The sequence below is a fragment of the Vicia villosa genome, linkage group LG3, assembly GCF_029867415.1.
Source record: "Vicia villosa cultivar HV-30 ecotype Madison, WI linkage group LG3, Vvil1.0, whole genome shotgun sequence".
NCBI classification, from domain to species: Eukaryota; Viridiplantae; Streptophyta; class Magnoliopsida; order Fabales; family Fabaceae; genus Vicia; species Vicia villosa.
This window is the reverse complement of record NC_081182.1, coordinates 4,812,300-4,839,457: the sequence shown is the minus strand read 5'-3', so window position 1 is coordinate 4,839,457 and position 27,158 is coordinate 4,812,300. Positions and strand designations below refer to the sequence as shown.

The window sequence follows — 27,158 nt, the reverse complement described above, 5'->3', positions numbered from 1 at the left end:
ATTCTCATCCTCACTCATACATATAACCTCTAAGACATTACTACGAGGTAGTACTACGCGTCAGTTTTCTAACGCTTCAAAATGCGCCTAAATTGGAGTCACATAACTCAAATTAGGCACAAAAAGATGCGCATGATACAAAAACCAGGGGGCTACTACGGTCGCCCGTGTTGGTTAACATGACCCGTAGCACTCCCCAGGCAAGCCCCCCCCCCCCTTTATATGTCCCTGCCTCTCTGGTACAAAAACCAGAAGGCTGCTCTTCACATTTTTGTGCAATTTCTCTGATTTTTCAACATTGCATCAGACTCAAACCCCAAAATTCGACTTCTAACAACCCCAAAACATAACATAACTTAAGGTACACGGATTCTACGATAATCAACACTTTATATCATCAAAATCAATATCATCATGTTAATATGCTTTTCATTAATACATAATATCAACATATGAACATTATCATCTTTAATGTTCTCATGGCATCCAATCACACAAATTCTCATAAAAACAACACTTAGCATAATTAACAGAATCAAAATCAACACTACATCAATCCAACCGTGGAGGTTTTGCACAAACCTCACATAATTCACAAACCCTCATTAATGGATGATAATGGAGAAGGGGAAGAAGAAAGAGGGTAAAGACCCCCCTCTATCCTACAAGATTAAGCATCCTTATCATGAATAGTTCCCCCTTACCTCTATTTTGTAGCAAAACCTTGAATATACAGCTAAGGAGGCTCTACTCTTGCTCTACTAGGGTTTCCCAACTCTGCTGACAACTTTTCACGCATTATCTAAATTCTACGTATTCTCTATTTCTCCCCTTCTTTTCTATTAAAAACAAAAAAAAATTATCTCCTCAAATATCCCAACTCTCACTTTATTTCTACCCTTTTCCTTAATTAAATTAACAATTCTATTTTGCTCCTCAAACTAATTAGAGTTAAAACTATTTTCCTATTCACTTTCTCAATTAGAGTTAAAAAGATTATAAGTAAATAACATCAATCAATGCTCTATAAACAACCTGAGAGAACCATTCTATTTATAGACTATTAAGCTAACTTATGGTATGTTTGGAAACACGCCCCACTGCCGCCACCACGCGTTTGGAGCCCTCCCACCGTGATTTTCAAATGCTATTATTGGCAGCTTTTACCCACTGTGATTTTCTACTGTGGTTTTTAATAAATTCCAAACATAGGCTTAAACAACATGCTAACTTAAGCAATTGGGCTAACAGACTGGCCCAATTCGACCACATGCTTGAATGGACTTCAACTACAGTATGTAAGACTTCTACTTTTGTCAAACCAACCCTTGTTGAGGCTAGAGTTCTTCATGCAACTTTACTAAATGAAACTTAATAACAATTATTTGGTTTCATTCCAAGCTCTAATTTAAGTCTAATTATAAGCTCTTATAGTCAATGAAATACGTCGGTCCATTATAGACATAAGCTGACTCAAATTATAATCAATGTTTGTACTTCTTAAAAGACTCCTCACATTCATATAAATGTGAGATTAACATCTAGTATCACATACCCGATATGTAGAAGTAAATAATTTGATTTTCTATAACAAAAAAAAGTCTTACTTCTTTCTTCTACTTTGACTCTTTTGATAAGCATTAACAGTTATCTTCTTTCAACACATGAAATCACTGTCTTCCTTTAGAACCGTGTTTTTCTGCCAAAGTATAAAATGAACCCCGTTCCTTTTATAATTCATATATTTAGCATTCACAAACTACTTTCCTTTTCTTTTCAACGAGATGTGGTAGATATATTTAAAATTCATTCATACTGAATCTAATCTACTTATTCGAGACAATCTAAAATAAAATTTATGATCAATTACTTCATCTATAAGGAAATCCAAATTTTAAATCTCAAAATTATTTTAGATTAATTTGGATTCCCAACTTATATAGAAAAAACCTTGGAAAGTTTTGCATTTCTCATATCTTGTATTATAAAATAAATTCCTCAAGGTTAATGATTATATCATTCTCCGTGACAATTAAAATGATCAGATATGTTATATCTAGACATTCGATTTGATCCTTCTAATAAGTATCATTCTTTGAATCTAGTCATATTTGGTTGTTAGGAATTGGTTTGCTTGAGAACATACAACTTTTCTCGTGCTTGAGAACAATTCTCAATTTATGTACTAACTCGGAAACTCCTTTTTGATCCTTACATCGTTCATAAGGATATTTCATAGTAAAATATAAAATAAAATGCAAAATAAACTCTAAATACAAAACGTGTAAAAATAGATTGTATCAAAATCATTTTAATATGGACTTTTATTAAAATGCTCCCACTATTTTTACTCAAACGAAATGACCCTCGACATTTGATTCGGAAAATCCTGTTGGAAAATTTTCTTGCGGGTCAAGATCCATATTTCACTTTGTTTTAAGTCCGCGTAGGCGGATTACACAAAACTATGTTCGTTAGGTAGGAACTCTTTCCAATTGTATCTAATACAACTCTCGATTTTTGTCAGTTAAGTGAATAACTCCTTATTCTGATCCATCATATGGATTGTTCTCAACTCTTGCTTCTAAACATATATAACCTATTATAATTAGTTAAGTTAAGTCAAACCCAAAAATTTAGCAGTTGGATATCACATTTATCCCATCGCACCTTACTAATAAAAAACATACACCTCGCGTTAGGCGAAACCTACATTATTCTATACTAGTCTTGATGAGTGCTAAATTTTGGAAAACAATTAACTTAATATTTAATTGAGGAGTTTTTCTTAAATTTGATCTCACAAATATGTGTATCTCATACATGCGCATATAAACATATAATACATGCATCACATACATAAAATAAAATTTGGTAATGCGATTATGACCACCTAAAGCGCAAGAATTAAATAAATAACTTTATTACAATTCTTTGACCCACGAACAAGCTTCTCAAGCTTCTTCATCGGTGTCATCATTTGACGTTGTCTTCTCTTCAACTCTTGAACTCGAACAATTATAATATTTACATAAATAAAATAAATAAGTAAATGGCACGACATGCAGGTCGTATTTAGTTACATTAAATCACGACATGCATGTCGTACTTAAATAAAATAAAGGGTTAAATATGTCAGAGATCCCTATAAATATGCGACCCTGCAATTTAAGTCCCTCTAAAATTTTTCTTCAATAAATGGTCCTCGCAAACTTTTCTGTCTACAATATTGGTCCCTCCCATGTTACGTAAAGATGCCTAAAATCAGTCCAGAAACTCTGTCCAGTTTATAATATCTCCATCAATCATCAACAGCCCATACAACTCCATACATGTTATTTATCATATATTTTCACATCAATTTTACATCATATAGTGCAACCACGTCAACAATTCATCAATTGCAACAAACATCATTCAATCTATTACAACACCACAACACAATCATGAACAACATTCGACAAAGAAAACTATGGCAATCTAAACCCCATTCCTACATAATATTCCTCATAAACCCCATTATAAAGTCAAAATCCCATCATTACCTTGGATTGGTGATTCCCTACTCTTCAATGGTTTCCTTGCCCTAGCCTCTTTGTGCCTCTTCCCCTCTTTTACGATAAACTTCTCTTTTCACGTTCTCTCCAAAATTTCCCAATTCTATTTTTCTCTCTCATTTTCATTTAACCCTTACTAACTTCTAAATTCACTAATGGGCTTAGCACACAACACTCTCATTATTCATCATGCTAACACCACTTAAGGTCCAACTAATTATTATTATTATTAAATCTAAATAATAAATTCTTATTCTAATATTATTAAATCATCTAATTTTATAATAAATTAAACCAAATAAATAGTTACAACTAATTATATCTATTTAATTCTACAACTTCTAAATCAAAGGCACCACATTCTATTCTATGGATACATACCCTCCGATACCACAATCATCCTATAATTCATATTTTCCCAAATAACTCAAAATCAAATAATTAAATAAAGTAAATGGGCGTTACACACCACAATGCACCGCCTACAAATCCAAATAATCGCATCATGTGTATTGGATGGCTTTCAAAAGCGGGTCACTTTGTGCAAGTTTACTTGAAACCGGTATGCCCCATACCACCTATGTCACCAGAATGGGCGCTTCACCATACCGAAAATGTCGTTATGTGGCCGGATCTTTTTGTTGATAAGATGCACGAATTCGAAAAAATTGAACAACATCAAAAAGGAATCAAATAAGGAAAAGTCGTAATTAGAACCACCAATAGATTTAGCCGGTAACAGTTCTTTTAATGTATTTTCTAGTTTCACAATGTAATATATGCATTCTTTAACATTGCGATATAATCAATTTTTGTCAATTATAATTAATTTTCCTTCTACTGCTACTGCTATTTAATGTTGTTCTGTTAAAAAAATTAACAGGACAAGTTTTGTAGATGTATCTACAAAAAGCTCTAATTTTGAAAATTATGGATTTTTTCCGTAGGTACATATACAGAAGCAAAATATCTGAGATCCTTTTGTGCAGTGGCGGACCCACGTTTGGTTCAGGGGATGCAACTGCACCCCCCTCAAATTTGATATTTTAGTTCAATATTATTTGTTATGGACAATTTGCACCCCTTAGAATAATACAGTTTGCACCCATTATTCTCCTCTAATACTACTCACTCTACATCAATCGATCATTCTCTCTCTCATGTTAGTTTTCATTGAACATACTATTATATATAATAAATACTCTCTTTCACTCTCATATTACTCATTACCTAATATTAAATGGTCTTTTCTCTTAATATTAGTTAGGGGTGGACAAAGTTAAACCAACCAAATGAGACCGTCTGCTCCGTTAAGGATATTGTGAAATGGGTTCGATTTTGATCGGTTACGGTTTAAATCGGAATACAGAATAGGGTAATGGCGGATGTACTCGGTCGGTTTCGGATAATAGTTTTGGGCCCGTCGGAAACTGAGCCCGACCGAGTCAAAAATATACTATTAATCTTATTATTTATATTTATTATTAGTACTAGGGTTAGAGATAACTTTTCTCTCATTCTTTCTTCTGTCGCCGCAACATGCCTTTCGTCTCTCTCATCTCTTTCAATCTTCTCTCATCTCTTTCCTTACCACCGTCTCCCCCTTCGTTGATACCCTCACCACCACCACCATCTTCGTCTCTCTAACAAACACACGCTATCTCCTACTTTCACTTAATCACCACTCAGTTTTGAAGCCCAAACCCTAACCCCCAAAATCATTGAAAATGTTTACAATGACATTGAAAGGTAATCTTTACTTCACTCCATCTTGATTATGGTTTTTTGTTCCACTTATTGTTGTTTGGTAAATCTCACCCATCCTTGTTATGTATCTAAAGCGTATTTGATTCATATTTCATAGATATTGATCTTTTGTTGTTGTTTTTTGGAATCCAGGTTTCAAGAATGGAGTTAGTGTAGATTTGTATAACAGAAGTGAAGTGATTCTCATACCAGATCTGAAGTTCTCTTGAAGCAATAATGGTATGGACAAGAAAGAAAAGATCTGAAGATCTCAAGTAAAGTGATACTATTGTGACTGATCTTATTTTAAACATGAATGTAAGTTCTAATTATTGTGATTGATCTTGTTTCTCTTTTATAGGTTAAGAAAGATTGGGCAAAAAATGTGCAACAAAAATGAAGAATGGAGCATCCTGGAGGAATACTATTTGGTAATGTTTGATTCACTCTGTTGTGACATTACATATCAATATAAATCTCCTAAGAAAATTCTTTCACTTATAACTGGTGATTATTATTTTGTGAATGTTTTGATTAGAGTTTTGAACTATATGTAGAGTGTTGCAGATCTGAGAAGTAATGTTGAGGCTTGAAGAATATATAGTTCTTTAATTTTGAAAATATCTTGAATACTTAAATTTTATATTTCTTGAAAGTTCAGTGTAACAACATATCAGAGTTTGTGATTCATCTTCAATGCAGTCATTACATGCTATAGTCAGTACTAATGGAAAGCCGCTACCGTGTGCGATATACAGATTTTTGATGATTCTAAATCTGTGATTCTGATGTGTTGAATCTTCAACATAGAGTGATATAGTGATTCTGATCAATCTAAATATGTGGTGAATCTAAATCTTAACATATTGTTATTATTGCAGAAGAACATTGTTTTGTTGGCAATCTGTCCATGGTTAAAGAAATTAAACCTTTGACAATCTATAAAATACTTGTCAGGCAACCAAGTGGAATTGAAATATAAAGGTAATTTCAGCCTTTGATTGCAACAAATGCTTGGACTGTTTTGCTAAATTGTTAATTTTAATTAATGTTCATATTTATTTCTTTAAGGTAGTTTGTAGATGGGTATTATAGGGAAGCTGGAAACAGTTTATCAAAAATTGTATTTTTAAGTGAGCAACCATTGATCAACATTCTTTTAATTGATAAGTTTATGTAAATAGGATGATTAATTTATTGTTTTCTTTTTTAATCTTTTGTTTTATGTTTCAGGTGAGAATTGATTATCAATATTCTTGAACTCTTGGACAAACCACGAAATTTATGTTGGTTGTTTTTGGATAATGAATTTTATTTGGATTAATATTTTATAGTTTGCCAAAGGTTTAATTTCTTCAACCATGGACATATTGTCAACAAAACAATTAGATATAGCTTTACTCAAGTGAACCATTGTCAAATAGGTTTTCCTAGAATACTAACCAATTTAATTTAACATGGAAACAAAAGATTTGTTAGATTAAATGGTGGTCACAAACGTTTTCAGCCAGCCTTTTATTTGACCGCTGATAGTGTGTCCAGAAATTCTTTTTCTAAGCTACTGATGTTTTCTAAGCATCTTGTTTCATTACTTTGTGTAGCAACCTGCCTAAAAAATTATAGCTTTTAGAGAGTCGCCACCTATTCTACCAAGGCGAATAGGAAACCTTACGCAGTTGAGAGATCGGGGTAAGATACTATATTCAGGTCGAGGGAAGGTGTTAGGCACCCTCAACCCTTTCCTAAAGGCTAACATTCAAAGATAAAAGTTTATGGCAAAAGATAAAGAAAGATGACAGACAGTTAATAGAGTTGAAAGGCTAATTATATGAACATGATTAGAGTTTGGAAGAGGGGGACTCGCCTTGTTGCCAAGTGCCTACGTACCTCCTTAGGGAGGATCAGAGTCTACGTAGTTCGGGGAGGGTTGTACGCCCCTTAGAGTTGATTATAGAGATTGTGTGAAGTTGTTTTGAAATTGTTTTGAGGCTCTTCGAATTGCCTATCGCAGTTTGAGTTTGATTTGAAAGGGCATTTTGAGTTGCCCAGGATAAAAATCCTGTAGTATCGTGGTTTAGTGTATTTTAGATGTTTCGGGCGTACAACCCTGATTTGGCACAATTAACCGCAATGATCAATAGGTTTGATCACCATAGTTAAAAGATTGGGGTTTTGCACCATTACCAATTCAAATCGATTGATTCGATTATCACTAATAATGAATTAACGTATTTTATTATTTTATGAATTTGTATTTTTATACTGTTACCTCTCATAACCGATTAATACGATTACAAATAATAACAAATTGATAAGGTATGCTAATCATCATAACCAATAAGATGGTTAAAACCATTTAGCAAAATAATGTTTATTTTAATTTATAGGATTTGATTAATTAAATTAATCGATTATTAACCATCGCGACCAATAAATTTAGCCGGAACGAATAATAAATTAAATCCTAATATCTTTGGCTACGTGGCCAATGGGATTGGGCGAACCCTAATTCCTTAATATACTTATATAGGGTTTTTATGTGATTATAATTAGTCAAAATTAATTGAAGTAGTAGAATAATCGGGATAGTCGGGAAAAATCCTAAATCCTAATTATATTATTAATTCAAATTAAAGATCAAATTATAACCATGCAGTAATATATTAAGTTTAATCTAAACATTTAAATAAATAATAAATTAAATAATGTAAAGAAACCTGGTACTGATCATGCGTTACGCCTCCTTGAAGGAGTACCACGGAGCTGCACTCCTTTGGATCTGCACACGTATAAGCCAGAAAATTAATGAAGAAAATAAAGTGAGGTTGCTGAGAATCGAACTCGCAACCCCTTGGATACAGGTCTCCGTGTTCAGCCAACTGTGCTGCGTTCACTTGCTGTTAATACTAGCGCACCAAACCATAATATACGAAAAACCAGCGACCCAGAATTCCAAACGCTTGCGTCTTCTCCTTGGCTACGGCTGTTTGCAAAAAAAAGACCATGGAGTTGTCCCTGCAAATCTGAATCCAAGCAAATACAGTGAATAAATAAATTACAAGATCATGGATTGACTAAAAATGGCCTTCCGAATCCAATAGTATTATCGGTTTGTATTAGTTTTGCTTGTATCAAAAGACCCCAAATATAGAGCTTCAAGACCTAACAATGGTGATTCTTGAAACCTGCAACAAAAATTCAATTGAATGGTTCTAGAATATTCCAAGCATGATTATGAGTATGAATATACGGTTAAATTATACTTGCAGTGCATAAATTCCCATAATTCGATTTTCCTTCTTTCTTGAGTCTTTTCTTCTTCCTTTTTCACGGTCTTGGAGGCAGCCTCCCTCTTTTTTTTCTCCGCCGCCAGTCCCCCCTCTGCATCTGCTAATGTTCAGTCTTTATAGCGTATCAATTTAGGTCACCCATATTGGAGATAAATCAAGAAATTCTTTATGATTGAGATTTGATTGGATTTTGTGAGCTTTTTGAAGATATGGTTTGAATAAAGCTTAATAGAGAAGGTGAGAAACCGTGTCAACCAAAATTGTTTTTTTTTGTTTTCTTCAGCCCAATAACAAAACAATGAGCCCAATAGTTAGCCTAATAAAAACCCCTCCTAACAAATAATAATAACCTAATTAACACTAACACTAATACTAATATAATAATAATTAATAATAATATCAATAATATTCTAACCTAAATAATAATATTAATGCTAATTCTAATAATATATAGTTAATAAAACCTATTAAAAAATAGTAAACTTAATTAATTAAAACCTTAAACTAATCCTAATACTACCTAATAATAATTATAATAATAACAATAATCGAAACAAATGTTAATAAAACCCATAATACCCATAAATAATGATAAAACCTTTGTAATAGTCGGGCCCAACATTTGGGTCTTAAACATCTGTTACTTACGCCATTGTTTTAACTCAACCTGGTTTATAAGAGAGCGGGTTTGACAATAGAAATGTCAAACCCCATGACTCTTAATTTTGACTCTTGATAGGTTAAGAGACGTAGATCTGATCAGGCAAATTTTGGGGTATGACACTTTGTTATCCTATACTTGATTTGTATATGCTGGCAGGTTGCAGCAAAATATATTTTTCATAGTAGTTTGTAGTCTTAATTTCTGTTTTCATTTTTTTGTAAATTGACATCTAGAACTCAATTGTCAATTACTAAAAGACATATTTTGCAGGTAGTCATCATCAACTTGCAGTCCCACAAATTATATGTCTGGCAGTTGTGGAGGAACAACTAGGTTCATTGTCTTAGTTAGAGGTATCTTCCTATTTATTGTTCCAAAAGACATTTGAGATTGTTTTAGGATTTAAACAAATATAATATCAATTGAGTCGTTGTCGACTGCAATGCCAACTATATCTTATATTATTATGCAGAGTTTGTTTTTGGTGTTACAATGATGATTAGTCTCAGTATAGTATGTTGTTACTTTCGCCAACGCATGAAATTGAGAATATCATTAACAGCAGTACTAGAGCTGCTATGGTGAGAATATTTGGTTATGTTTTCAGTCTCTTTAACACTGCTGCAATTTTTATTGTTACCATTGTCTGTATTTGGTTTTAATTCTCTGACCTATTAGGTTGTTGGCAATTGAAGGTAATGGGAGAAAAGGATATTGAAGCTCATGAAAGATAGCTCATGTTTTATATTAACTATGCTTGGTTGGTTGCAGGGGCGGAGCTACGGCCCAGCGAGCCCGGGCATGCGCCCGGGCTCAACCCCTCATTTTGTTGTATACTCCCATCTAATAGTCGATTTTTAGACAATACCAAGGGCAAAATTACTAATTTTTAGACAAAATTAGTAAAAACATGGTGTGAAATTTTTGGCCAAAATCAAGGACAAATTTTTTAGACAAAATCAAGGGTAAAATTAATAGAAACAGGGTGTAAAATTAGTAAAAACAAAGGTGTACAATTTTTGCCCAGGCTTCATAAAATTTCAGACTCCGCCACTGACTTGGTTGTGTTTGTGTTGGTGTTATTAAATTTAAACTGGCTGTATTAAATTTGAGCAAACATTTATACTCTCAAAAAACTTAGATATTTTATGGTTCTTAGATGTGTTCGAATTTTATTTTAACAAACTCTATTTGGTTGTGTAAATGTTATTGTATTTGAATTTGGTTCAATTTTAAAATGTGTTATGTCAGTTTTAAAGTCTGAAGAATTTGAAATTTGAACATGGTCCAGTATAAGTTAGTTTTAAAGTCTGAATTAAAATGTTTATAACAATTTTTTTAATGTAATTTTTGTAAATATAAGGTCCATATTCTAATAAATTTTAAACAGATTGTAATTAGGTTAGATTGTAATTAGGTTTGAAATTTGTACCCAACAATTATAGATAGATTGTTAATTTGAATAAAAAAATTAGAAAAAAAACTACTGGATTTTGTTATTTGGGCTAGATTTTCAATTGGACCAACAACATTTGCCATTAAACCGATCAAGGTACCTGAACCGATTGAACCTGAACAAAAAAAAAACGATATTACGTAGGGTCGAAATTGGGTCACTATATGTCACCCGTGGGGTTGGGCCGGATTGGTGTTTTGGGCCCGAATCCGACCCTACTCGACCGACTATCCACCCTTAATATTAATCTCTCTCTCTCTCTCTCTCACATGTTAGAGTTCAACAATCACTTATTATAATAAACTAACACTTTCATAGAACCTATGACATTCTAAATTTAAAGGAAGTTAAACATTAACCATGTAATTTTGCAAATAATATATATATTGTTTTAAAAAATTGTCTTAGATCAACAAAAACGGTCGCAATCAGGGGTAATTTTATAGTTCAGCGAGCATGAACGCGTGTTCAGGCTCAACCCCCTACTTTCTTTGTATTTCTTCCAATCTAATAGATGATTTTTTGACAAAATCAGGGGCAAAATTTAAAAACAGAGTGTGAAAACTAAAACAGACGAATAATCAATGACTCAGCCCAATTAATTATTTTTGCCCAGACTGTCTAAAATTACTGGCTCCGTCACTGGTCGCAACAAAACAGTTTTGACATATGTCGATATCGATACCGTTATCATCAATTTTATATTAAATGTCAAATCATAATTAATTTACACCACGACAACCATAATCAGTGTTGCAACACCTATACTGTTCAAAATTTGAAAAACTTTTACGCGACCGTGATATATATAAAATAAAAGAAAATATTTTTTACTTAAAAAAATCTTGCAGCCCTGCCTCAGGGTCCTGGCTCTGCCACTGCTTCTGTGGATATACCTACAAAACGTTCTCTGATAGCGAGTGTGTGGTCCATATCCACCTAGGTCTTATATAAATTTGGGTTTCTAATGTTGTATTTCACACAAACACAAAAATGTCTCAATATGAGTACAACATCCGTTGGCATGTTGGAAGTGTCTTCTACTCCGACGGCAGCACACCCGGGCGGATTATCAAAGTGCAAGATACACCTCACTCGGAGATATCATCGAAGAAATCCAATACCGCCTACCTTACGGTGACAAATGAAACGTTGTGAAGTTCGAGTATCGGTCACCTTCATTTGACGACAGAGGGAACATCATTTACAACAACTGTGAGCTCAAGAATCGAGCAGATATTTTAGCAATGTGGCGAACGTATGAAGGTTTCGAAAAGAAAATCCCACTCGAGTTCGTAGCAACGGTCTAAAGAACGGTAGAGAAAATCTTAGAGATGTGCAAGCGTCCACCGGACTATTGATATGTAATATTTAATTTTCTGTTGGAATTATCGATGTAATGCCGACCGATTTTAATCAACGAATGTTGCTTTTCTCGTTACAAATGTTGTTTTTCTGGTTTACCCATTATGGGTCTATTCCGCAGATGTACCTACGAAGTGTCGGCATGTGCATCTACAGAACATTTTTACACAAAATTTAAAAAAAAGTGCTTCCAGAGGTTCATCTACAAAAGTAGAAGAACAATTTTGAAAGCACACATGCTAAATAAGAGATCTAAGGAGATGAGGTTAGAATTTCTCTAATCTAATTTACCAATAGTACAAGACAACTAATCAAAGAAACAAGAAAATTGAAAACCACCAGTAACAACATAAATATTGTGTACACTATTGGTTAGTAATATTGTAAATATAACTGTTTTTCATTGTATTTGAACCACGATAACAATGTTAATTTAATGTTTTCTATCAAAACATTCAAATTACAAACTTTCTGTTAAAATTCTGAGTTGTTCCTTATCTTCTTTTAAAATAATCATATGCACGCAAAATCACATGAAGTTAAACTGTCTTTGCATTTTACTAGCCTAATTTACTAGAGACAGCATTTCATATTTCTAACCACTGCTGGACCATGTAAAAAAAATATTTATCTTCTGAAAAGCAATTTCGCATTTTCTAATATATTTATATAAAAGATCTTGCTAACATACTTTCAGGCACGTATTAAGATTTTTTTATTAATAATATCTAAACTTTGAACAATTAAATACTACACAATTTTTTATTTTGGATTTAGCATTTCCCAGCCACCGCTTCCAAATCTCTCGCAGATAAATCAAAATCAAACACAACAGCCACCACGGCTGGCGCTACCTCATTCGTCAGTTCAGGTGACGGTGGCTCATTCCATGCTTCTTGTCTTTTTCTAACACGCGCTTAACCCTGACCGCGGGCAGAGCGTAAAGTCCACGCAACGAATAACCTACCATTCATACCCTTACTCACTTTCACATTCCACATGTACTGTTTCGTAACTTTCATTCATTCATTATTTTGGTTAATTACAAATGTGTGTTTCTGACGCTCCTTTAAAGCGGCGTGAGGTTCGGTAACTATACAACAAAATTATCCCCTACGGTTAAGTCCACAGTAATTCCCACGATTCACCCAATCAAAATCAGCCAAGTGAAAGAAAATCAAGATCAAAATAGAAAAATGTCGAAGTTCACGTGAACCTCTCCGTATACGATAAGTCCCTTTTCTCCTTTAGCACCAGAATTAAATAAAGCTTGCTCTGAAAATCGTGGTTCTTTTTCTTCTCTCTGATTCAATTCGATCTTTCTCATCGTGCGTTTCTGAGATAGATTTCTAGGGTTTTCGGTGAGATTGAATTTCCGTACGCATACAGAGATTAGGGTTTTTCATCCATGGTGACCGCGAGGTTCATTGCATTGGTTTCTGAATCGAATTTTACTTCTGATATCCGAATCCCTGTTCTCTTAGTGTAATGAGTTCTATTGCCGCCGGTGAATGGCTCGATTTTGTTTCCGGAGCCTCCGTTTCTTTGCTGTATTCGCAGTTGTTGTTGTTGTCTTCGGGAGATACTGTTTTTGCGATGAATCGAAGAGCAGCGAGTTGGAGCGTGACTTTTCTATAACTGATTTCGATTGGAACCTTTTTCATCAGGATTATTCTCCGCCGGCTCCGCCTCCGCCGCCGCCTCATCCGCCATCGGTGTCGTGCGTGGACGATCTCGGCGGGGTTGGTTCTCTGGACACGACGTGCAATATTGCGAATGATGCGAATCTCACTCGCGACGTGTATGTAGCAGGGAAGGGGAATTTTAACATTCTACCTGGGGTGAGGTTTCATTGTGAGATTCCTGGGTGCATGATTACCGTTAATGTTACTGGTAATTTTAGTTTAGGGGACAACTCGTCGGTTCTCGCCGGAGCTTTTGGCTTGGGAGCAGAGAATGCTGTTTTTGGGAATTTTTCTGTGGTGAACACTACGGCTATGGCGGGGCCGCCTCCGCCTCAGACGAGTGGGACTCCTCATGGGGTTGCTGGGGGTGGCGGGGGCCACGGAGGGAGGGGTGCCAGTTGTCTGGTGGACACAACAAAGCTTCCAGAGGATGTTTGGGGAGGGGATGCGTATTCATGGGCTTCGCTGCAGCAACCAGATAGTTTTGGGAGCAGTGGTGCGTCCACAAGCAAGGAGAGTGACTATGGTGGGTTGGGTGGGGGGATTGTGAGCATGGTTGTTGTTAAAGTTATTGAGATGAATGCAACTCTTTTGGCTGATGGGGGTGATGGAGGGACCAAGGGTGGAGGTGGCTCCGGTGGCAGCATCTACATCAAGGGTTATAGAATGTAATAGTTATTTTTTTGCTCTGTTTTGGTTATATCAAGCTTAGTATTGATTATTCTGAATAAGTTAGTCATCTTTCTATTCTAGTAGTTACTATTGCTATACGATGTCTTGTTTGCAGTTTGGAATTGGATATTCAACTAGGAGTCTTCATCCTCGCTTGTTAGCCGTTTTTTCATTTCTCCGAACTTTTTTACTATTTAGCTTATTCTCATTCCATATATGTTTCTTTCTTATTTTAATCACGGTATTAATTGCAATTTTTCTTGTTATTAGCGCTTTTGTTAACTTTTTGAATGCCAGCACTGGACTTTGTGTGGTTAACCAGTGTTATCGATGACGGATAGCGGAGAGGCAAAATCCCGCCATATCGGCCGATCTCACTGGATTATGTGTGGTTAACCAGTGTTGTCGATGACAGATAGCGGAGAGGCAAAACCCCGCCATGTCGGCCGATATTTACCCTTGCGGCGAGCCCAAAAACCACCATGTATATCCGCCATTGCAGCCATGGCGCCACAATTTGACGTGGTTAACTGAGGGACATAATTGATACGCATTACTGTATCCATTTTCTTTGAAATCTTGTTTCCGAGCCTTTTTTCTTCTTCTTGTTACCAATGGTCTATGTAGTTTGCTCAATGCCATGTTCGATGATGAAGTTGTCTATGTATTACCTCAACTACTCATCATCACTGTTTCAATAAAATTAGTAGTAGTATATGCATCTTAATGTGTTACCAGAGACCTAAAACCATATCATGGCTTATGAATTATTCATTTCAAAGGATTTGATTTCTCTCTATATTTATGTGCCTAGTTTTATTTAGCCAGTAATGGAATGTTTTAAAATATTCTTGTGCTTGATTGCGATTAAAGCGTCTTTTCATGAATCTAGACTTTATGATTTATCACTTATCTGTTTTTTATTTTAAAGAGCAGGACTGGTAGTGGGATGATAAGTGCTTGTGGAGGTAATGGTTACGCAGGTGGAGGCGGGGGCAGAGTTTCAGTTGAAGTTTTCAGTAGGCATGATGAGCCCAAAATTTATGTCCACGGTGAGGTTTTATGCTTTTGCACTAGTTAGCTGTACCTAAACACTTTGCAGAAGGTATTCCATCTAATTAAATTCTCACATATGCCAACTTCTAATATATTTGGCGACAGAGTGCCTTGGCACCTCGTGTGTGTGTGTTGGGGGAGGGGGATCCTTATATTTGCAAACTAAGCAGGCTCACAGATGCCAAGTGATTATGCAGTTTGAATCCTCAGAGAATTGTATTAGTTCTAATTAGCCAACCACAGGATCTAGTATACTTTTTGCGAATGAAGTGCTCTTTCGGTAGAATAATATAGTAAAGAATCATAGTTGAGGAGCTTCCACTTTTTTATGATAATGGTTATGATGAAAGATGAATCATTAAATTGGCATTGCAGAATAAAGCATATATTGCTCTCTAGATTCTAGAAGTAGCTAGGCTTTGGATACATCATCCAGTATCCTACTTCTTGGACAACTCTTGTAGGCAGGACAATAGATGAGTCCTGTTCTCTGGGCCTCTGGCCTCTTATTGGATGATTTGAAGTTTTGACATAACTTTATTTTTGTGTTTTTCTATGATGTGGCTTCAAATTCATCATCAGTTATGTTAACCGCATGATTAATTTCTTTATTTCAGGTGGTAGTAGCTTTGCCTGTCCTGAAAATGCAGGGGCAGCCGGGACTCTTTATGATGCAGTTCCTCGAAGCCTTATAGTAGATAACTATAACATGACAACTGACACAGAGACACTTCTCTTGGATTTTCCTTATCAACCCCTTTTGACTAATGTTTATGTCCGTAACAAGGCTAGGGCCACCGTTCCATTGCTTTGGAGTCGTGTTCAGGTTTGTGTAATGCAGATTTATAAATTGTTCGATTATCCAAATCCCAATGCTGATTTTCTGTTAGTCAACCCCTTTTCTTTTCTTTTCTTTTCTTTTCTTTTCTTCTCTTCTGTTACTTATCTTCAACAGCCTTTTTATTTCTTATCTGATTTTGCCTGTTTTTTTTCAAATTTTTCAATACAAATTTTGAAATTCCTTTGTAAAACTCAAAACACGAATACATGAATATATATATGATTACCTCCCCAATGAAAGATTTAGCGAAGAAAAACAAGAATTCAGGCATTTGATTTATTTGATTGAGGTGGAACGCTTTGAAAAGGAGAATTTAATGCTCTTCCTTTCACCTAGTTACCTCTCCTAAATTTTTTTTCACTCCTGTCTCATCCAAATTATTGAAGATTTGATGAGTTTTGTTTCTGTATTTCGTGTCCTTTCTTGCAAATACTTTAAAAAAACTGTAAACTTCCCGTCTTCCCTTCATATTTTGATGCATCATGCATATTCTATCTTATTTGTCGTCAGTATTGAAATTTTCTTTTGGCACGCGAGGGCATCACTTAAACTATTGCTTCCTCTATATCCTTTGTTATATAGGTGCAAGGACAGATAAGTATATTGCAGGGTGGGGTACTGAGCTTTGGGTTGCCACACTATGCTTCTTCAGAGTTTGAGTTATTAGCTGAAGAGCTGTTGATGAGTGATTCTGTGATGAAGGTAGCTGGAATTTCTTAGCGTTTGTTTAATAGAACTTGTTTCTTGATACATTTTTGAGCTCTAGTGCAGCTATCCACTGCATCTTTAAATTGCGATGTAAAACTAAGCATAATTGCCGTCGATATCAGACATAGGTGGACTGTTTTCTTATATTACTTTAACCATACACTTAATTTGCTTGTCAAAGGTATATGGAGCTTTACGCATGTCTGTTAAAATGTTCTTGATGTGGAACTCAAAAATGCTCATAGAATGTGGGGAAGATATAACAGTGGCAACGTCTTTGCTTGAGGCTAGTAATTTGATTGTTCTCAGGGTATGTAACAACTCCTCCCCTATGCATTATATTCCATTTGTTACAAGATATATGTGACACAAAGTTTTGTTAACAGGGGTCTTCTGTGATACATTCTAATGCTAACCTTGGAGTACATGGACAAGGTTTACTGAATTTATCAGGCCCAGGAGACTGGATTGAAGCACAGCGTTTGGTTTTATCTCTATTTTACAGTATTCATGTGAGACAATGTTCTGTTTATGTTTGATCTTTTTAATACTACACGCTTAATTTCCTGCTTTATTCATCTATATAACGAACAATGAAGCACGGACACGATACGAGTATCGGATACGATACGTATCCGATACGGCGATACGTTACTAATTGAATAATACAAGATACGATACGTTTAAGATACGCATATAAAGATTAAAATAAAATATTTAGTTAAATTATAGTCTAACAAAACCACTCTCATAATAGAACTTTCAATACATAACTATATTACTAAAAAATATTAAATCTAAGATATTGGTATAGTATCAATGTTGGAAAATGTTAGTCATATAAATAGTCACTAATAATAGTCACTAATGATCAATATTATTGGCATTGAAAACTTAGCATAGTTATTATTAATAGTTATTGCCTATTACTTTTATCTTAACGTGCAACTATTGCCTAATATGCCTAATAGGAAGTCCCAACTAATGATGAATAATGATGAATTTAATTAAATAAGATATTAAAAATTGATTTAAAAAATTATTGGAATATAAATATTAGGAAAGAATTAAGTAGGGAAATAAATAATGACTATTAAAAAATAAAAAAATAAACGAAGAGTCATTAAAAAAATAAAATCTGCAAAAAAAATTGAAGATCACGTATCGGGACGTATCGGAAGCGTATCGCAGCCGTATCGGATTTTTTTTTATTTTTTTATTTTTTAAAAAAATTCCGATACTCCTTCGATACGTATCGGCAGCGTATCGGAGCGTATCGGCGTATCGGAGCGTATCGGATACGATACGACAGGGATTTTGAAGTATCGGTGCTTCATAGATAACGAATTAGAGGAACTCATTTCTTTTCATTACACTTCCATTTCACCCAGCACACAGGTTCAAGTTTGCAGGGCCCTCAACCCATGCTGATTTATTTTAAAAAATTCATACATACACACATACATACATACTACACATAATCGAGCACATCTTGATAGCACTTCTCATGGTCTCTATGCGGTGGTTAATTTTTGCAATTTAAGCCTATGAAAATAGTGTTCTGGGACATATAATTCTATTACCGGACAAAGAAACCAAAGATTGAGAACCTGTATTGTAATGCAGTCACTATGGTGTTATAAGGATGTGCTTAAAATACTACATAGAACCGAGCATATATGTTCTCATGACTTTTGATTTGTTTATTCTCAATTTTGTATTTGCCATTGTGATTTGTGGTAATTATATATGTTCTGTATTTGGGTCGAGTTGTATTTGTTCTTACCTCTATAAACTGAGTTTGCTTTTGACAATTTCTTATAGGTTGGGCCTGGATCTGTCTTGCGTGGTCCATTGGAGAATGCAACTACTGATGATGTGTATGTTTGGTTGTTATCAAATCATTATTTTTGACCTCTCATCTTAGTTTCTAGTTCTGCTGAATTTCTATGCTCTTATGACTGACAGTACTCCAAAACTTCACTGTGACAACAAAAATTGCCCGTATGAATTACTTCACCCTCCTGAAGATTGCAATGTGAACTCATCCTTGTCTTTCACTCTTCAGGTACTTGTTGAAGTTTTGATGGCTTAAATTTTTTCGTCATGCTTGCACATCTATTGTTTGAACTTAAGCATTCTGCATGTTGCCTTTCTAGATCTGCCGTGTTGAGGATGTCCTTGTTGAAGGCCTTATAAAAGGTTCTGTTGTTCATTTTCATAGGGCAAGGACAATAAGTATCGAATCTTCTGGAACAATATCTGCCTCTGGAATGGGTATGCTCCCAGGTTGTTGTCGCTTTTTTCTCAACTATACATTTCTTACACTGATTTTGTTTAAAAATAATAATTTTGCAGGTTGTACTGGTGGTCTGGGTCATGGAAATATTTTAAGTAATGGTATTTGCAGTGGTGGTGGGCATGGGGGTAAAGGTGGAAAAGCATGTTCCGGTGACTATTGTGTTAAGGGTGGCATCTCATATGGAACTCCAGAACTGCCCTGTGAACTTGGTAGTGGAAGTGGAAATGGAAACTCAACTGGTACCACAGCTGGGGGTGGTATCATAGGTAAGCTTATGTTTGAGCCAACACATTATTTTTTTAATAACAGATGTTAATTACAGTTTTTCCCCTTAATTTTTTTTCTTGTGTCATATCAGTAATTGGATCATTAGAACACCCTTTGTCAAGTTTGTCAATTAAAGGTTCTGTAAATGCCGATGGAGAGGATTTTGATCCAGCAGTTAGAAGGGAAAAATTTGTTATTTCCGATAATTTTACTGGAGGCCCTGGAGGTGGATCTGGTGGCACTATTCTATTGTTTCTCCAAAGCCTTGCCATTGGTGAATCAGCTATTCTTTCTAGCATTGGGGGATATAGCGGTATTAGTGGAGGTGGCGGTGGTGGCGGAGGAAGAATTCATTTTCATTGGTCTAACATTCCTACTGGAGATGTTTATCAGCCCATTGCTACTGTGAAAGGAGACATTCAGTCTGGGTATGTCTACAATAATCTTTTGTTAAAATTATAAGATTTATTTGAAGCTGAATATTCTTTATATCCCTGGCTGCAAGTAAGTCTGCAAAAAGACCTTTGTTGTGGTATCTTAATAGAAGTTCCTACTTCCTATCCAAGAAAGTAATTTGTATATGATAATGATAATGTCTGTGGTAGATCATGGGTTATTAGGGATTTGAAGAGTTAAACAAGAACAAGGAAGAAAGAAGAAAAGAGAAAGAACCAATGAATAACAGAATTTCTATTATTCTCTCAATGGGCAAACTCTTTCTCAACTGTAATAACAGTTTGTTACACTTTATAAAATGAATGAATGAATATCATAGTGACTCAATTCTTATTTATACCCTGCGTAGCCTTACTAACAGAGACATTCTTAATGGGTAGCCTACATGGACAATGTGGGATCCTAACAGTCTGTCTCTATCATGATCATAAATGCTTATGGCGAGGAGTGGAATGCAACTATGTTCAGCCTCACGGGGTGATTGCTGCCCCCAAACTCCCGTGACTATAGCAAATCTCCTATTTTGTACATAACTTTCGTCATATTTCCTTGAAGTTTTTTATTTTGACCCTCCGTATTTCATTTGCAGTTCTACACTTTCTTTACGTATTTGTTTAATGGTAATTTATGAACTTCATTTTTCATTTGATTATTATAGGGGAGGGAAGGGTAAAGGCTTGGGTGGCTCCGGAGAAAATGGGACGATATCCGGGAAAGCTTGTCCCAAAGGACTCTATGGTACATTTTGTAAGGTATACAAATATATTTTCAAACCCCAATTATGTTATAATTCTGTATTTAATTAATGTTCTAGCCAGTTTCTATTTATGAGTTCTTGTGAATGCGACCTTCATGAATGGTACCAAGTATAAAGTATTGGGGCAGCACAATGTATATAAATATTTTCTCAAGGGATAATAACTCTTGCACTAGAAATGACCACTCGGATTTGCAATTGAACAACCTACCCTTTTCTGAATTCTTTGCTAACCTTAAATATTCATGACTCTCGTCACAATAACCTACAACTTCCCACTGAATTCTATAACTGTCTACGTATTTGATCCATGCCATTGAAATCCGACAGAATTTTATGTTGGTTGTCGACTGCCTAGCACAACATAACCCTCTCCTGTTACCGGGGCTTGTAATCGACTATGCATAGCAAAACTAACAGGCATGAGTTAATGTGAATTGTGTATTGTAGCAAAATTGAGCAAGATTGCTGCAAAATCATAACCAAGTTGTTGAAAGAGCTTGAAATCATTGATTCTGTGCGATCCAGGTTGTTTCTAACCACGATCTGCCGTTTTATGGCCACTACCATCACAAGGTGTGAAGAAACAGAAGTGAAGGATAAGGATGACAAGGTGCAGAGGCACAACAGTTTCGGTTTGATGGCGATGACGATATGCCTTTTGAAATAATTAAGTTTTAGATTCAGAGTTTAAAGAATAGACATATTGGCTTTAGGGTTTGTTTCAAATAATAGGATCTTACTATCTTTGTTATGGTCTTATGTTTTCCGATCTTGCTAGTAGCCCCTCTCGATCGTACTACCCCCTCCTCGTTCTTATACAAGATTTCAATCCTGACAACTTTATAACTCCTCTTTTCGTTGTCTCGACTTCCTCCTAAAGTATACTGTCCACTTTTTTCTGTTGACTGCACCCTTTTCCAAACAGTAATAGTATGGCATTTCTAGTTGTCGTCATCCAAGCAATGCATTGGCATGCAGGATTGGAGATAAGCTTAAAGATGTTGTGGCATAAGGTTCCTTATGCTTGACTAACCAATTATAAACCAAATGCATGTCTAGGAACTAGTAACATGCTAGTAGTGACTGAAGTTGGGGTTCTGGGTTTGACAGCAGATGACTAAGGAAAAAGTGGACTGCCGATTCTTGGGTGGAGAAAGATAAGATGGGGGAGGAATGCTTAAAAGAGCCAACGATCTATAATCACAAACCTAGTTCCTAGCCAGCAACCTGTCTTTGCCTAGGCGTATTGTCACACTCACTCACTTTACACTTTGCAAACAAAGATACATCTTGATTGGCTTGTTTAGTTTAATTTGGAAAGTTAACCGAGCCTTACTGTGATTTTTTTTTGTTATTTGCGTAGTGTATTGGTCAATAAGTGTTTAAAAGACAATCTTGATTTATTTATTTATTTATTTATTTTTCTGCACACGAGTTGCATTAGTCTATTCTGTTTTTACTACTTTAAACTCACATTGTTAAGGTTGCCCCGTACTCTGCTTTGATACTGGTGAGCTACCTGACTGGCATCTCTTCTTCCTCAGTAGTATCGTGGGTTGTCCATTCTTTTAACTGTATAAAATCAAGCCTACTAAAACTTTTAGGAGCTTTATTTTCCCTCCGTCTGTGCTCTATTCAGTTATCATTTTGTTGGTGACTATTAATGTTTCTGCACATTTTATTTTACTCAGACTTTATTTTTGCATGACTCCAGGAATGTCCAGCAGGCACTTACAAGAATTCTACTGGATCTGATAGCTCACTTTGTCAAGTTTGTCCTGTTCGCGAGCTTCCTCACCGTGCTGTTTATATTTCAGTTCGAGGTAGATTTTACAAATTTATGAATGATTAGTTGAGCAGGCATGCCAGAGTCTTCAATGTAATGCAATTTAAAAGTTATATTATAAAGCTGAAGGATTGAACCATAATTCTTGTGTATTTTATGATTGTGGATTTGTATATTATGAAAGCTGAAGGATTGAACCATATTTATTTATTTTCGAGTGTAGATGGGTAGTTGTGTGTTTATGATCCCGATTATAGTATCTCTAGTATATCCCTGCATAAATTGTATTCATGTCCTTTTGTGCAGGCGGCATTACTGAAACCCCTTGCCCTTACCAATGCGTTTCTGACCGATATCACATGCCAGACTGTTATACAGCGCTTGAAGAGTTAATTTATACATTTGGCGGACCTTGGTTATTTGGTCTCTTACTTACGGGTCTCTTGGTCCTCTTAGCTTTGGTGCTTAGTGTTGCAAGGATGAAATTTGTTGGTGTTGATGAATTACCAGGCCCAGCACCCACACAACATGGTTCTCAAATAGACCATTCTTTCCCTTTCTTGGAGTCGCTGAATGAGGTTTTTTCTCTAACTGTTAGTTCCTTTATGGTTTCCTTGTTTTGATATGTTAATCATGATGATCACACCCCTTATCGGTGGATATTTGTTTTCTTTGAGGAATTATTGTTAATGGCATAACCATGTTTGTTGTGCAATGACCAGGTCTTGGAGACAAATAGAGTTGAGGAGTCTCAAAGTCATGTTCATAGAATGTACTTCATTGGACCTAATACTTTCAGTGAACCCTGGCATCTGCCACATACACCTTCGGAACAAATACATGATATTGTGTGAGTAAATTTCTTCTGTTTGATCCTTATAGATTCCATGGTTGAAATTTATAGCTGCTCTTTTTTTGATTTGATTAACTTATTTGATCATGATATTGAGGTGGAAATCTTTTATCATTTGATGTGACAGCTATGAGAGTGCATTCAATACATTTGTGGATGAGATTAATGCTATAGCAGCTTATCAATGGTGGGAGGGAGTGATATTTAGCGCTCTCTCAGTTATTGGATATCCACTTGCATGCTCATGGCAACATTGGCGCAGAAGATTGAAGTTGCAACGATTGCGTGAATTTGTTCGATCAGAGTATGACCATGCTTGCCTTCGTTCTTGCCGTTCACGAGCTCTCTATGAAGGGATTAAGGTTTGACTTGTTGACATGCATGCCTAGCATGTGGACTGAAATATTTGAAATTCAAATTGAGTTTTTTTAATGAGCTGTGTTGGTTTAGATGCATCTCTTGATCTGAATCTAATGCACGTAAATGGTAAAATATAAACACCGAGTTTATTAAATGTGGGTCACATGATTCGTGTTAAGCGAAGGGTTTGGTTTATATCAATATCATGCAGAGTTGGTGGTATGATTGCCATATCCGATGCCTTTTATTTGATTGTATCACTGTTTTTAATCAAATGATATCACTTAGCTTAGACAGACAAGATTTATCATTAATGCAAATCTATTAGGGCATGCTGATAGCCGATGTCATTAATATTTTATTATTCTTTTTAGCCCTGCCTTATCTTTGAGATTATATACAATTTTTAGGTTTTTGTTGTAATTTTGAATTTAAGAGTTTTTTATTAAGAATAAAACTTCCTTTACTTTGCAATTTTTAATTTCAACTTAAGTCAGAGTAGATTAAGGTTTTTAATGTTGTGTAGAATGTTAATTGACTCAAATTTTGTAGGTAAATGCAACTTCTGACTTGATGCTTGCATATGTGGACTTCTTTCTTGGCGGGGATGAAAAGAGAACAGACCTGCCTCCTCGATTACATGAAAGGTTCCCAATGACATTGCTTTTTGGTGGTGATGGAAGTTATATGGCTCCATTTACCCTTCACAATGATAATATCCTTACTAGCCTCATGAGTCAGGTTTGTTTGTGTTTGATTTTGCGATTACAATGTTATGTACAGACACACTTAGATACATGTTATGTTTTGTTCCACAATTGGGGAACTCATCCACACATGTTTAATCTTTTTTGCAGTCAGTTCAGCCTACGACATGGTATCGATTGGTTGCTGGGCTGAATGCACAATTGCGGTTAGTGCGGCATGGACGACTAAGGGTAACATTACGACCTGTTATCAGATGGCTTGAGACTCATGCCAATCCTGCTTTGAGCGTTCATGGTGTACGTGTTGATCTTGCATGGTTTGAGGCTAGCAGTATTCGCTATGGCCACTATGGGCTTGTGGTTTATGCTCTCGAAGAAGGAGGTTATCCGGACACTAGAGGAAGTATTGATGGAGCACTAAGAACTGAGGAAACATCACGGTAATTAATTCTTCATACTCATGACATGTTACCAAATTGTTTTCCAACATTCTTAATGAGAAACAGTGAACATGATATGCTGATAAATGATTTAGAAATTTGTGGTCTGGCTTTCTGTATGATACATGATTTATTAATTCTCTGGTTTATATTGGGTTCCAGAATTCCGATTGTTAAAAAGGAACATCACTCGGGGCTTGCAAGTGGAGCTGACTTAAGTCCTGGTGGTAGAATTGAGAACAATTGTTTGAGGCGAAAGATGCAAGGAGTTTCTTTAGATGTAAACAATTTGCAGATGCTTGACGAGAAGAGAGATATCTTTTATCTTCTCTCTTTTATACTTCAGAATACAAAACCTGTTGGGCATCAGGTATATCTTGTAATGATAATTTTGCAGACTAAGCTTGATTTGATGCTTGCATTATTTGAGAACTAACTTTCCCCTTTCCTTTATTATGTTGACTGCAGGATCTTGTTGGTTTAGTAATCTCAATGTTGCTTCTAGGAGATTTTAGTTTAGTATTACTTACCCTGCTTCAGTTGTACTCAATTTCTCTGGCGGATGTATTACTTGTATTGTTTATATTACCTTTTGGCATTCTTCTCCCATTTCCTGTTGGAATCAATGCTCTATTTAGTCATGGACCAAGGCGGTCTGCAGGCCTTGCACGTCTCTATGCTCTGTGGAACCTTACGTCCTTTATAAATGTCGTGAGTTTTCTATCACATTTTAACTGATTGATATTTTTTCCCTGTCAGACAAATGGGTTTTTCCACTTACTAGGGTGAAATACAATGATATGGGTTTTGTTTTTTTTTAATTTGGGATTTGTTTTACTTTCTTATCACCAGGTGGTTGCATTTCTATGTGGATATATTCATTACAAATCTCAATCCTCTTCCAGCAAAAGACAACCCAGCATTCAGCCTTGGAATATCATGTAAGGGTATTCCTAGCTTCAATAAGACACTTATTTGGTAATATCCGCCTAGCTATTTATTTATTTAACTGCTTTGGCGTGCAGGGACGAAAATGAGTGGTGGATTTTTCCAGCCGGGCTGGTTTTGTGTAAATTATTCCAATCTCAACTCATTAATTGGCATGTTGCCAATCTGGAAATTCAAGACCGTTCCTTGTATAGTAATGATTTTGAGCTGTTCTGGCAGTCATGATGGTATGTTCACAGCATATATTCAACATTAACTTTCCCCCCATTCCTCTTCTTGATCCATCATATGTTCGATTTGAGTACATCTAGAATAGGTCAAAGATTTGACACATAGAGATGATAGGAAAACTTGAGGTGGGGCAAAATAGAACTACAGAACCCGTAGATGTTGTAGAGGTAATTGTTAATGTAACACCTAAAGTTCAATAGTTTTTCTAAAAATGAAACCATTTTTCGTCTTGAATTATCTAATTTGTAAGTATCAATCAAGCAATTAAGTACTCTTCAGAATATATTTTGCACTGGTAACTCTTTCATTTAGTTGAATTAGCAAAATGCCTTCAAGCTCAGTAAAATCCGCATAGTGAGAATTTGGGTGTAGGCTTATTATTTGATTCAAAGTACTTTTTTGTAATTTATGTTTTCGCATCTCATTAAAATAATCTTGAGATGATAAATTTTTTAGGGCGATTACACCTTGTTAAAATAATATTGAAATGATGAAAAGATGTAGGGTTGATATAGTTTAGCGGTGTCTCAGTCTAGTATCTGTACATAAAAAGGTTTCGGTTAATTGCTTTGTTAATTATCTGTGCTCTCAGCTTTTAATCTATTTAAGTTTTAGATTGAAGTAGTAGAACTATGTTCATGAATCATGTGTTATAATTATGAGATGATGATGATGATGGATGCTATGTATTATGTAAATTTTGTTAAATACACTTGTCACAACTAATAGTTGAGTTGAAACAAAATGTTAGCGCTTGTCTAGAACGACATGTACGACACAGCAATAGCCGAGTGAATCTTTATATTTTATTTTATGAATAAAACATGTATTATTTATACATTAGAAGTATAAATTGATACACAGCTTTTGTTATGTATAATACCTATAAGGTATAAGTAATCAAATATAATGTCAACTTTTATACCAAAGTTTTGTAAAAAGTTGTCAAAAAAAGTTATGAGTTAATAGTTTACATGATGCAGTTCATGACTTCGAACTATGTCTTGC

The 27,158-nt window shown here is 35.3% G+C and overlaps 1 protein-coding gene across 2 annotated transcripts; it reads left to right on the top strand.

Moving 5' to 3' along the window:
• Positions 1-13,126: 13,126 nt before the first annotated feature.
• On the top strand, positions 13,127-26,433 carry LOC131660123 (uncharacterized). 2 transcript variants are annotated; one of them, XM_058929273.1, is made up of 22 exons: positions 13,127-14,431; positions 15,372-15,487; positions 16,109-16,317; positions 16,915-17,034; positions 17,222-17,350; positions 17,427-17,552; positions 18,865-18,920; positions 19,009-19,108; positions 19,200-19,317; positions 19,399-19,608; positions 19,701-20,037; positions 20,724-20,817; positions 22,540-22,648; positions 22,918-23,189; positions 23,334-23,461; positions 23,592-23,826; positions 24,377-24,565; positions 24,682-24,971; positions 25,134-25,341; positions 25,440-25,682; positions 25,824-25,912; positions 25,997-26,433. In XM_058929273.1, the coding sequence occupies exons 1-22, from the start codon at positions 13,590-13,592 to the stop codon at positions 26,142-26,144; spliced, it is 4,368 nt and encodes a 1,455-aa protein (XP_058785256.1). In that variant the 5' UTR covers positions 13,127-13,589; the 3' UTR covers positions 26,145-26,433. The 2 variants fall into 2 exon arrangements, with proteins under 2 accessions (XP_058785256.1, XP_058785257.1); XM_058929274.1 differs by having other exon boundaries at positions 14,385-14,431; positions 15,367-15,487.
• Positions 26,434-27,158: the final 725 nt, after the last annotated feature.